This window comes from Olea europaea, chromosome 3, assembly GCF_002742605.1.
Source record: "Olea europaea var. sylvestris chromosome 3, O_europaea_v1, whole genome shotgun sequence".
NCBI lineage: Eukaryota > Viridiplantae > Streptophyta > Magnoliopsida > Lamiales > Oleaceae > Olea > Olea europaea.
Window position 1 is genome coordinate 22713267 of NC_036239.1, and position 13418 is coordinate 22726684.

Here is a 13418-nt window from a genome sequence, read left to right on the forward strand (position 1 = left end):
TCTTCATCCTTTTTTATGCTTTTCTTCATCGATATGTCAGTATTGAAGTGGAAAAGAGGATTCTTGCCTGATGGGCATGTCCAACAAAGTACTTGATGTGCCCATTTTGTTGACTCACAAATTGTGACTTACAAATCTTAAATATTCTTAATTAAAGGCACATGAGATTTTGATTATGAAGGTGGAAAGATTTTGTTACTTTTTTTGTGTTGACGTCAAAGTCGAAAATTTATTATAAGGAAAACATATTTTGTATAGTTGTATAAAACAAGTTAAAAGAAGGTGCAATATATTAAAATAAATATGGCCTAAGGTGGTTGCAAAAGATGTGATTTCCTTGAAACTTTGAGAAGATGTAGCTCTGGATATAAAGTGGCTCTAAAGATTTTTTTTTTTTTTTTATGTAGTACAAGTTAATTCTAATAAGGCTTACAATATTGGTTAGTATTATTTATGTTTGTATTGGTTTTTTCAACTCCAACAGAGTTCCTATTGTTTTAATTGAAATAGCTTAGGCGTGAGTATCTTGTTTCATCTTGTTAATATTGATTAGCTAATGTTTTGCCTAATATGTGGTGGCTTAAACCCTATGTTGCCCGGACTCTCCAAAAATGGAGAGAAGTATCCGTGTCGACACGACATGTTTGGATTGGATCCTCCGTTTTACACTTGGACATGGCTAGAAGATGACGGAAGGTGTCTTTCTGCTTTGGCAGCTGAAAAATTTGCAAAGAGAGAAAACTTTGGGGAAGACAAGAAAATAGGGAAAATGATGAGTTTTAGAGGGGTTAAATGCGCTTTTGAGCAGTCCAATGAATAAAGTTAATGAGAGTGCATTAAATGGGCTCTTGTGAAATTCAATGAATGTAGTTAATGAGTTTATTTTTGTATAATTTAATTTGAGTTTATTTTTATATAATTTTTTTATTTCTTATATTTTTATCTTTATGAACATTTTGTGTTGTAATTAAAATGAGTTAGTGATATATCTTTTCTTTGGTATTAAATTTAAATTTATTTCTGTAATCTTTTTTAAAATAATATATAAGACATTGAAATTGATTTTGTCTTAAATTTTTGGAAAAAAATTTATTTTGACTTTAAATTGATTTCGAATTATAATTCAATTGGTTAAATTGATTTTATTGAAGGAGTTGGTAAACAAAATAAACCACGACTTCATTTTTTTTAACAACCAATATCAGTTAATTGTGTTTACAATTTAATTTAGTATTGTTGTTATTTACTTTAATTGAACCATTTTTCTCTTTGTTATTTTGGCATTGTTCTATGGTTTTTAAAAATAAAAATTGTAAGAAGTATCCCCATACCTGTATCCAAAATTCGGATTCTTTTTAACCGTATCCCAATATCTTAATTTTTAGAATGAGGAGGATCCGACTCCTAGATATATACTCGTATCCTATCTCCATACCCGAATTAGAGCATCATAGCATAAACCTGTAATAGAGGGGTAGTTGTACATTTAAATTGGAAATTGTTTCCAAACAGCATTTGTAAGAGTTGATGAAACTCAAAATTGATCACAATTTCCTGAGTTGCTTATAGCATTGTGGGGTTCCATGATTGCTGTTTATGCATTTGTTATGTTAATTTTGTTCTAAGGCCTAAAGATTGAGTATTCATGGTGTAGTAGTTTGGCAAATTGCCAAATGATGGAGGACGTGTTCATTAATGCGAAGTTTAGATAAGGGCAAACGTTTATCTAGAGAGGCAAGAGGCAAGTCTCGCTAATGTTTCGGAGGACCCGATAAAGATGATATAGGCATAGAAAAATGTAACGCGAGAAGTGAAATCTCTGATTTTTCCAAAAGGAACGGTGGTAAAGAATGGTGGAATAGAATCAATCCTAAAGTTTTTAATATGTGGTCCTTATGGTGATCTCAAGAGAAAGGATACGGTGGAACAAAATCACGAAATATGTGAGATCACCAATTTTGCCAAAAAGAATGATAGAAAAGAATGGTGGAACAAAATATGTTACGCCCCAATCTGAACCGCCTTGAAATACCCACCACCACACATTCCAACCTGATGACACCTATCCAAAGTGTTTCCAAAGTGATCTCACCAATGTCAACGACCTGATAACACATTACAAGACATAGGCAATCCTGCTGAACTGACCAAAACACCCTCGTCCCTGAGACCGAGGTGAAGTGGACCTGTGTCAGAAGATCCGCCGCCAATTTCAGAAAGAGATTTTTTCCAAGATCCTCTCTGCACCTAAGGTTTAAATTAATTTGACGTCTCCATGAGGCTAGTTGATGTGACTTATTAACTTTATGTCAACTCAACTCGAGAGAAACAAACTGCCCGCCTACTCTACAGACGTGGCTAATTGACGCCTATGAGCGGACGCCTCATACCATCAGATGTATACACGTGTCCCACATCCAACGGTTCATCCCACCTATAAATACCCAAGGTTTGGCAAGAGGCAAAGGTAATGAAACTCTTATTACATAGCACTCCATAGCAAGTTTATATATTTTCTCCTCTCCCTTAGTGTTTTTGAGACAACCTCTGGGTACTGTTCCGACCACCTAAACCTGACTTGACCGTCGGAGTGTATACGACCGCCACCACCCACGCTGGTCCCGATCGTGTGCGTCTGACCGTGCGTTGATTGTGTGTAGGGAGGAATACATGGAGTAGCTATCGGTTGACCACGTGGAAGGTCCATTTTTCGAGGTCAACAGACTGGCGCCGTTTGTGGGAAGCACTTCCCGTTCAAGTTCTACATTCTCCACCGGAGAAGTTACCGGAAAACTAGAGACTAACCCTAAAAAGGGAATGTTCTTGAAAAAGAACAAAGTCGAGTTACAATCCAAGTTCTCAGTACCCTTGAAAAAGGAGATAGGATGAGCTATAGCCATGAAGACGACAACCACATCAGAGAGGCCTCTGAAGAAGACGTACTCCATAACAATGTTACTCATCAGAGACCCCATCACTGGCGTCACCGAGGTGAAAGAATAGCAATGCTCACTGAAAGAATGGCTCAAATAGCTGCGGGTATGAGAGACATCGCAGCTCAGAATATGATAATGCATGAACTCCTCATGCAAGCCCAAGGTCACCCGGGCTCTCAAATGCCCCAAGGATCTTACCCAGTGCAGGAAGCTTCAGTATCTTGTTCCCGAGGCCACACCAGTCAACACAGAGAACGCCCACTCGAAACAGAAGTGGGCACTGAGGCCACATCTTATGTGCAAGGGAGCCAGCCATCAGAACCCTACTAGGGGTATAACTTCCCTCAAGAATATGAAGAACAGAGATTGGTAAGCGTCTTCGACCGGATAGGGGAGGATCCTAGCAATAGGGTCCGCCCAGTGAGAAGATCAGTTCCCCTGGATCAGGAACAAGAGGAACCTAATTGATTGGGGGAGTCGAGGAGGGGCACCTCCGCCTCCCCAGAACATTCAAGATGATGAAGGGTCAAATGGGCCCTTTCGATCTTATGAGATTAACAATGATGATGATAACCTTCCTTTCTCAAGGGAGATCTGAAGCTTCTCAATGCCAGCAAATCTCATGCCCCCTAAGATCCCCAAGTATGAAGGAAAGGTGGACCCGAAGAAGTACCTCACCAAGTACATGACACAGATGAGCCTAAGGGGAGCCTCACCCACCTTGAAATGCAGAGCCTTCCATTTAACACTAGGTGGAGCCGCCGAAGTGTGGTACAGCAGGCTTCCTCACCTAAGCGATAGAAGTTGGCCAGATTTGAAGAAAGTATTCTTGAACCAATACCCCTCACACAGAGAAAGAGAGGCACTAGTGCAACGCCTGCAAGATATGAGACAGGCCCCTGGGGAGAAGATGAAAAGCTATCTCGCTAGGTTTACAGATGAAATCACCTACTATGAATAGCTCACTGACAGAGAAGCCCTTCAGACCTGAAAGGCGGGCTCAACATGAACACTTTGTTCTAGAGGGACATGCGCGCAAGAATCCCTCCACCCATGACGAACTGGTGGAAATGATGAGAGTGGAAATTGTGAGTGAAGATATGATTGATCACCAAAAGTGGGCTACGCAAGGACTCCCTCCCCCTCAGAGGCAGGTAGGTCGAGGACCCGCAGCACACCTTGTTACTCAGCAATGGACTCAGGCAGGTCACACAATAGCTTCCACCTCCGGACAGGCACTGGCTTCTGCCACACTAAATGCAGTGTCGGTATTGGCATATGAAAATGCTCATAGCGAAGCAGGGCCATCTAGAAGAACCGATAGCAAGAAAAAAAGAAGAAACGATTAAACAAGCCCTTGGAAGGAGCAAGGTTTTGCACTTTCCATCAACTGTATGGGCATGACACTAGTGAGTGTCGAGACGCCAATCGACGCCCTGATCGAAGCAACCCACACCCTTCTAGCAAGAACGAACATCCTCACAGATCCACCTCAAGCAGGGAAGATAGAGGGCACAGAGAGCAATCACCGCGAAGAAGAGAATAAAGGGACCGAGGTCAATCTAGACAAAGAAACCAGACCCCATTTTTTGGGAGCTAGGTTATCAGGGAAATTGATACCATCATTGGGGGACCCCACATCGATGGTAACACCAAAAATGCCCAAAGGAATTATACAAGGGAAGCAAAGGACCCGCCAATGATCACTTACATTGTCAACGAGTCGCAAGCAGCCAATAGGATGGCCCCAATCACCTTCTCCCATGAAGACGCAAAGGGGGTTCACCACCCCCATTGTGATGCTTTGGTTGTAAGAGCCGTAGTGACTAGAAATGGACTGAAATGCATGCTCATCGATAATGGCAGTTTGGTGAACATATTGTTTGGCTCCACCTTTGACAAAATGCAGATTGAACACGGGTTGATCCCCATGACCGACCCACTATTTGGATTCACTGGAGAGAGTATCGTTCCACGAGGGATGATCACTTTGCCCATTGAGATGGGTTCAGCACCCCTAATGGCCCAACACTTCATGGAATTCTTAGTGGTGGACCAAAGATCGGCCTATCATGGGGTATTGGGCAGACCCGCATTGAAAGATCTTTGGGCCGTCACATCCATCCACTACTTGTGCATGAAATTTTCAACTGAACATGGGATTACGATGGTTCGAGGCGACTAGATGGGCTCCAGGGCATGCTACTTGAACTCACTGTGAAAGTCGGAGCCCCAAACTGTTAATGTAATCATAACTGAAGTTCTCACTGAAGCCAGTACAGACGTGGAAATGCTCGATGCCTCTGAACAAGGGCATACCTCTGAACAAGAGGAAGACGTCAACATGGAAGAGGCCCTTGAACAAGGGTACCCTCTTGATGAATTAGATCCCTAGATAATTGACTTTGAACCAAATGCAACCCCGATGGAAGAACTGGAAACTTTCTTCGTCAATCAGAAGACCCCAGTCAGGTCTTGCACATAGGGAAAGCGCTGTCACCCAAAGTAAAAGAAGAGATGATAAGCTTCCTAAAAAGGAACTTGGATGTCTTTACATGGAAGCATGAAGACATGGTGGGAATAGATCCAAGGATCAGCTGCCATCATCTTAACATCAACCCTTCTTGTGCCCCCCATCGACAGAAGAGACGTGTCCTCAACTCGGAGAGGTACGAGACACTGAAAGACAAAGTAAACAAACTTAGCCGCAATGATTTCATAAGGGAAGCCATCTACCCGAAGTGGATATCCAACCCGGTCCTAATGAAAAAGCCCAGCGAAAAGTGGAGGGTGTGCTTATACTTTACAAACTTGAATAAGGCGTGCCCTAAAGACAGCTTCCCACTTCCAAGGATAGACCAACTTGTGGATTCCACTATTGGACATGAACTTCTGAGCTTCATGGATGCATACTCGGGGTACAACCAGATACCCATGTTCCGACCTAATGAGGAAGCTACATCATTTATTACGGACAAGGGTCTGTACTGCTACAAGGTCATGCCATTCGGATTGAAGAATGCCAAAGCTACATATCAGAGGCTGGTCAACATGATGTTTGCTGAACTCATTGGCAAAACCATGGAGGTCTACGTGGATGACATGTTAGTCAAAAGCCTCCGGGCAGCCGAACACGTAACTCACCTCAACCAAACTTTCCAAATACTTAGAAAATATAAGATGATGTTGAATCCCCTCAAATGCACCTGCGAAGTGGCATCGGGTCAGTTCTTGGGATATATTGTCAATCAAAGGGGAATTAAAGCAAATCCAGTGAAAATAAGGGCCTTGCTAGATATGAAGTCACCCCAGAAATCAAAGGAGGTCCAAAGCCTCAATGGTTGGGTAGCCGCACTCAGTCGCTTCATCTCCAGAGCCACAGATAAAAGTTTGCCTTTCTTCAATGTGCTGAAACAAGGAAAGAAATTCCAATGGACTTCGAAATGTGAAGAAGCCTTCCAGGCGCTGAAAAAGCCCCTCGAAGAGGCGCCCCTCTTGTCAAAATCTCATCTGGATGAGTCACTACTGCTGTACTTAGCTATTTCGAATGTGGCGGTCAGCGCCGTCCTAGTTAGAAAAGAAGGTGAGCGCCAGTTGCCAGTGTACTACGCCAGCAAAGCACTTCTCCCAACTGAAACACACTACCCAGACATGGAGAAACTGGCACTCACCCTTATCACAACCTCAAGAAAACTGAGGCCATACTTTCAAGCCCACTCAATCGAAGTTCCCACCAATTTTCCATTGAAGTAGGTGATGTAGAAAACAGACGCATCAGGTCACCTGCTAAAATGGGCAATCGAGCTCAGTGAATTCGATCTATTGTTTCGATCTCGACAGGCCATTAAGGGCCAGGCCCTAGCAGATTTTATGGTTGAGTTTGCCAAAGCCTCAAAAATGGAGGTGATAATGGAACCAGCCAAGCCCACCACATGAAAACTTTTCATTGATGGGTCCTCAGGAAAGACTGGCTCTGGGGCAGGGATCATCTTGGAAAGCCCGAAAGGCAACAAGCTAAACTGCACAGTAAGGTTTGGCTTCAAACCCTGGAACAACGCTGCTGAATACGAGGCCCTTCTGGAGGGTCTTCGACTTGGTAATGAGATGCAGGTCAAAAGGCTCCTGGTGAGCAACGATTCTCAACTTATAGTAAATCAGGTCAATGGGAACTTCGTGGCCAAGGACAGTAGCATGGTTGCATACTTGAAGTTGTATCTAGACCTAGTTCCTCATTTTGAAAGGTTCGAACTGACTCAAGTCCCCTGCCTAGAAAATACACATGCAGACGCCCTTTTAAAACTAGCCAGCAGCAAGGATTCAGAGCTGCTGAAGGTTGTCCCCATTGAGCACTTATCAAAGCCCTCCACATCCAAAGGTGAAGAGGTACTACGGATAGAAGGCACCCCATTGTGGATGAAGTCTATCATTGCCTATCTGAAAGATCAATCCCTGCCTGCCTCTAGAAGCGAGGCGCGGAAGTTAAGAAGAAGGGCGACACGCTTCGTCCTGCAAGAAGAAATTCTTTACAAGAGAGGCTTCGCCTCACCACTTCTTCGATGCGTGAGAGGAGAAGAGGCCACATATATACTTAGGGAAATCCATGAGGGAATCTATGGAAATCACTCCGAAGAAACGGCTCTGGTACACAAGGTTCTCCGTCAGAGCTACTTCTGGTCGACCCTGAAAAGAGATGCTTGCCAGTTTGTCCAAAAATGTGACAAGTACCAACGCTTCTCAAACATACAAAGACGGCCTGCTCAGAGCCTCTCCGTAGTAACCAGCCCTTAGCCATTCGCCAAGTGGGGCATTGACTTCATTGGTCCACTCCCAAAAGGAAGAGGAAGTGCAACTTTCACCATTGTCGCCATTGACTACTTTACTAAGTGGGTCGAGGCTGAACCCCTTGCCAGGATCACCGAGGCGAATACTACCAAATTCGTCTGGAAGAACATCATTTGTAGGTTCGACATTTTCCACTCCTTAGTATCTGACAATGGAAGGCAGTTCGACAACAAAAAGATGCGATACTTATGCGATGAACTAGGCATAAAGAAGGACTTCTCAACACTTCATCACCCCCAAGCAAATGGGCAAGTTGAAGCAGTAAACAAGACTATCAAGCACACCCTGAAAAAGAAGCTTGACGCCTCAAAGGAGGCCTAGGTTGACGAACTCCCCCACATCCTCTGGGCTATCAGAACTTCTAGCCGAACTGCAACAGGTGAAACACCATTTTCCATGACCTACGGAGCCGAGGCCATGAGCCCGATCGAGGTTGGGGTCCCATCACACTGTCGGATACACTTCAGTGAGATCAGCAATGACGAGGCTCGAATAAGCGAACTGCACCTCCTTGAGGAAATGAGGAATGCCTCCCAAGTGAACTTGGCAAAGTATCATCGAAAGATGACCCGCTATTATAACTCCAAGGTCAGAAATAGAACTCTTTGCCTGGGCAACCTAGTCCTCAAAAGGGTCTTCCAATCTTCAAAATCGATCAGGTCAGGAGTGTTTGGACCAAATTGGGAAGAACCTTACCGCATCCGCAGGAAATCCTGACCTAGTACTTTCAAAATGGAAGACATGGCAGGAAAGGCACTGCCTCATCAATGGAACATCGAACACTTGAGAAAGTACTATCAATGATGATCCTTTGTTTCGATCCGATCTCAATACTGTCTAATAAATCGATTGTTCTGATATGATCTCCGTGTAAATTCCCTAGCTTAATAAGTGCTGGAATTGCCTTGGTAAAGTTTGGTGTAATTTATCTCAAGTAATGAAACTTTGGTTCTGTGCCACATCGGTTAGTAAATAGTTTCCTCAGTCCTTCAATATGTTTACTTAAGTGATCCGATCTTCAATTATTAACTGATTAACATTAAGAGGCTCTTCATGTTCGCTTAAGTGATTCAACTTATATTAACTTGAGTGGTCCGATCCTCAATTATTAACTGGTTATTGTTATGAGGTGCTTAGTCTGATATTTGTCATTCATACAAGTATAAACAGATCCAAAAGGTAAGAAAGTAGAAGCATAAATACTTAGCAAAAATATTTCATTTCATTTAATGAGAATTGAAGTACAAGAAGGCCGAAGCCATTACAAAAGATGGCCCTATTCTAGTGGGGGGACCTCTGCCTCGACCGGTCCTACATCGGTTGCCTCTGGGGCCTTCGGAGCTTCCTCAGCAAGCCTATCAAGCCGACCTCCAGTTCGTCCCTGAACTCTGCCTCTAAAGAGGAGATGTCCAGAGTGGGGTGGACCTCTTTCAATCGACCCAATAAGCCTTGAGCACTCCAAGAGGCCCAAAAATTGGCGAAGTCGTCATACAGGGGATGGTCTTCGAAATGGTCGATGAAGTTCTGAACTATCACCTCTCCTATAGACTTCAACTCCTCCTTCATGGAGGCAATCTCCTCAGACTGAGCCTCTGCCTTCTGCCTCAGCTCCTTCTTCTCTTTGTTTGAGGCCTTTAGAGCCTCGGTGGTGAGCTTGTGGTGCTCGTTGGCGTGATCAACTCGCCAAGTCATAGTAGCCACTTAGCACTCCACCTCCTATAACTCCTTCTTCAACCGCTCCACTTTTGCTTTAGCGGCAGTTAGCTGGGCCTCGACCTCCTTCTTTCCCTCCTCCGCCTACGTGGCCTTGGCCCAGGCCTCTCGCACGGCGTCCCCATATTGCATCACCTCCTCGAGGTGCTTAGCGAGGTCCTCCTTCTTGGAGTTCAGATCCTTCACCAGGCCCTCGAGTTGGATGCTTGTACTCAAGGCCCGAGCCACGCAGGCACTGTTGGCAGCCACCAAGTCTTCAGCTGTGTAGGAGGCGGTGTGGTCCCTCCACTCCTCGGTCCAATATTTGTTATAGACCATCGCCACTGTAGCTGTTTCTGGAGGAAGGGCCTCCAACACTTCCCTCACCGGCTCCTCCGATTTGTGCCCAGAAAGTTGACTTCCTTAGAGGGACGCATCCTCTTCCTCTTCTGCTGCCCTGGCACTTGAGCGATTGGTACGGCAGCAAGTGGTGTTGTGGCCGGGGCAGTGATAGCCTCAGATGGCGCAGGCCTCTTCTCCGAAATGGCCACCCCGTTTGGAATTGTGATCTGCTTCAGAACGGGGGGTGGCCTCGCCATAGTTGGGCGTTTTGGAGGGGCGGCGCTCTTCTTGCCCTTCCTCCGTAGATCTGGCTCTGGGTCCTCCGGTACCTCCTCCTCCATCGAAGGCTGAAGCCTCTTATTAGAGTCCACTAGATCCTCCATTTGCTTCTTATAGGAGGAGGAGGAGGTCTTCAGTACCCGTGTCTCTGCCATCATCCTCTGGATGGTCTTAAAGTCGGGGCGCACGGGTGTCTTCTTATTAAAATTGTCTATAAGGAACGAATGACGAATTAGTACAAGTGTTAAAAGTTTAGAATAAAGGGTAAAGACTTCAGTCCAGTTACCTTGGGATGCCATCAAGTCGTGTGTAACGAAGTGAATGTTCTTTTGGATCAGCCGATGGTATGACCTCTTCTTTTGAGGCAGCTGATAACTGATGCAAATGGTGGCGAAGTCTTCGGAAGATAGTTCGCACCGAAGAAGAGTACCTACAAAAGAAATGCAAGTATTGGTCACGGTTCGAACCGAAGAGAAATATAAAGAAAAGTAACTACTATTCTCACTAAGTGTTGAGTACTTCGTCGAGACCGTAAGAGGCGCCAGGGGATCCCCCTCCATCGTGTCCCATCGCCCAACGGCCCAGCACCACGAGCTCTTCCATTCTTTGATGGAGTTTGGCAGATCGAGCACGAATGGAGTGTCCCATCGCCTCGGCTATTTTTGAAGAAGTCGCCACAATGGGCTCGTCCATCCTCACTAGTTCTAACCCCCTCCCCGAACTAGAACTCCCCTCAAAAGCCATTTTTCAGAAGTTAAAAATCCTAAAAGGTAGTGAAACTTACGGGTTTGAAGGTTTTCCTAGCCAAAAATGGTGTAAGGTCACCCGGTGTTGGTATTTCTCATCGAAAGTTCATGTTTCTCACCGAAATTGCTTAGAAAATGCTAAAAATTGCAAATGTCTTGAGAGTTATTGTTTGTTTTCGCAAGGATAGAAAGCTTGAGAAAAGCTCAGAGTCCGCCTTTTATAGAAAGACCCATTCGATCTCCTCCGGTCGTCAATAATAAGTAGTCGCAGCAGCCTTTTAGGAGAATGGAATGGCACCCAACTGTCACCTTGAAAATATGGAATAGATGTCAAATCATTTGACGTCTGAATCACCTCGGATCGAGCTCCTTACTCAACTTTACAAAGCGTAGACGCACCTAACGCGAAGTCCCCTGTGGGTCATCACCTCGGCTGCTGCGTTCCCTCCTAAGCTTTACAAAGTTTTAGCCATCTCCCAACGCGTCGTCCCCTGTGGGTCAGCACACTGGTGGTAGGTGAGCTCCTTACTCAACTTTACAAAGCTTAGATGCACCTGACGCAAAGTCCCCCGTGGGTCATCGCCTCGACCACTGCATTCCCTCCTAAGCTTTACAAAGTTTTAGCCATCTCCCAACGCATCATCCCATGTGGATCAGCGCACCGGTGGTAGGTGAGCTCCTCACTCAACTTTATAAAGCTTAGACGCACCTGACGTGAAGTCCCCTGTGGGTCATCACCTCGGCCGCTGTGTTCCCTCCTAAGCTTTACAAAGTTTTAGCCATCTCCCAACGCGTCGTCCCCTGTAGGTCACCGATGGTAGATGAGCTCTTCACTCAATTTTACAAAAGCTTAAGCACGCCTGACGCGAGTCCCCTGTGGGTCATCGCCTCGGTCGTCGCGTTGACCTTTTTTCCTACTAATCGTCCAGTCTTGCAGTGCTTTGACATCACATCGGTTATTGTTTCCCTTACGCAGTAATGAAGCTTTGGCGCATCTGCCTAAGATCATGGCTTCGGTTACTATAGAAGATCGACCCACAAGTTCCCACGAGTCATGATCCCCAGTACCGAGGCATGCACATCCGGTCAGGAAAGCAAGTCCACCCATGATATAAATATTCATACCTGGACTTGGGAGACCATGTTACGCCCCTATCTGAATCGCATCAGAATGCCCACCACCACACATTCTGACTTGATAGACACCCATTCTAAGTGTTTTCGAAGTGATCTCACCAATGTCAATGACCTGATAACACACTGCGAGACATAGGCGATCCTGTTGAACTGATCGAAATGCCCTCGCCCCTGAGACCGAGGCAAAGTGGACCTATGTCAGAAGATCCGCCGCCAATTTTAGAAAGAGATTTTTGCCAAGATCCTCTCTGCACCTAAAGTTTAAATTGATTTGACATCTCCATGAGACTAGTTGAGGTGACTTATCAACTTTATGTCAACTCAACTCGGGAGAAACAAACTGTCCACCCACTCTACAGACGCGGCTGATTGACGCCTATGAGCGAACGCCTCATACCGTCAGATGTATACACGTGTCCCACATCCAACGGTTCATCCCATCTATAAATACCCAAGGTTTAGCAAGAGGCAAAAGTAATGAAACTCTTACTACATAGCACTCCATAGCAAGTTTATATATTTTCTCCTCCCCCTTAGTGTTTTTGACACAACCTCTGGGTATTGTTCCAACAACCTGAACCTGATTTGACCGTTGGAGTGTATACGATCGCCACCATCCCCGCTGGTCCCGACCGTGTGCGTCTGACCGTGCGTTGATTGTGTGCAGGGAGGAATACGTGGAGTAGCTATCGATTGGCCATGTGGAAGGTCCAATTTTTAAGGTCAACAAAATCTATCCTAAATTTTTTAATCAGAACTGTGTAAAAGAATTGCCGGTGGATTCACCATCTGGTCCTTTCAGTGAGCCCCACAGCAATTATATTGATGCCTTCCCTAAAACTTCCATCAATAATGAATATGAAAAGAACTAAATTTCAAAAATTGATGTTGATCAAAAGAAAAAGAACTCTTTGTCTATGCATAGTGATGCTTGTGCTCCAATAGGTGGCGTCGACATGGAGGTAAGATAATTTTTGGGTCTATTTTTCTCATAAATAAGTCTTTAGAACTTTTGGTAAAAAGGTTCTTATTCGTTAAATGTGGGGGTACTTTCAAGAAATTGTTCACTTTTTCTCTTTTTTTTGTTTACTCTACTATCTTGGTCATATTGTAGAAATCTCAGGCAAGAATTTTATTATATTATTTTGATGTACAAAGCAATCTGCCGTTCAAATTGACTGTTTGTTTGGGATAGCCAAAAAGTTGATTTTGCTACAAAGAAAGTGCTGGGTCCCCCAAAATGCATGGTGGAAAAGTGATTAGTGATTGTGGGTCAAATGTAATGTATGTTAAAATTAATTGTTGACTGTGACCTCGCCTTTTTAGCAATTTTTTGAGCTTATCAAACTTTTGACTGATTTAAGATGCGGCCTTTTATGTAGATTTTTTGAAATTGGATTTTGTAAAAAGTGATATTTTTGGAGAGTGTGTGGTATAAAAGTAT

At 44.4% G+C, this 13418-nt stretch overlaps 1 protein-coding gene across 1 annotated transcript; it reads left to right on the forward strand.

Moving 5' to 3' along the window:
- Positions 1 to 6017: 6017 nt before the first annotated feature.
- LOC111380183 lies at positions 6018 to 8961 on the forward strand. Its single transcript, XM_023003677.1, has 6 exons — positions 6018 to 6260; positions 6360 to 6662; positions 6777 to 6839; positions 6903 to 7706; positions 8100 to 8315; positions 8869 to 8961. The coding sequence occupies exons 1-6, from the start codon at positions 6018 to 6020 to the stop codon at positions 8959 to 8961; spliced, it is 1722 nt and encodes a 573-aa protein (XP_022859445.1).
- The last annotated feature ends 4457 nt before the right edge of the window (positions 8962 to 13418 follow it).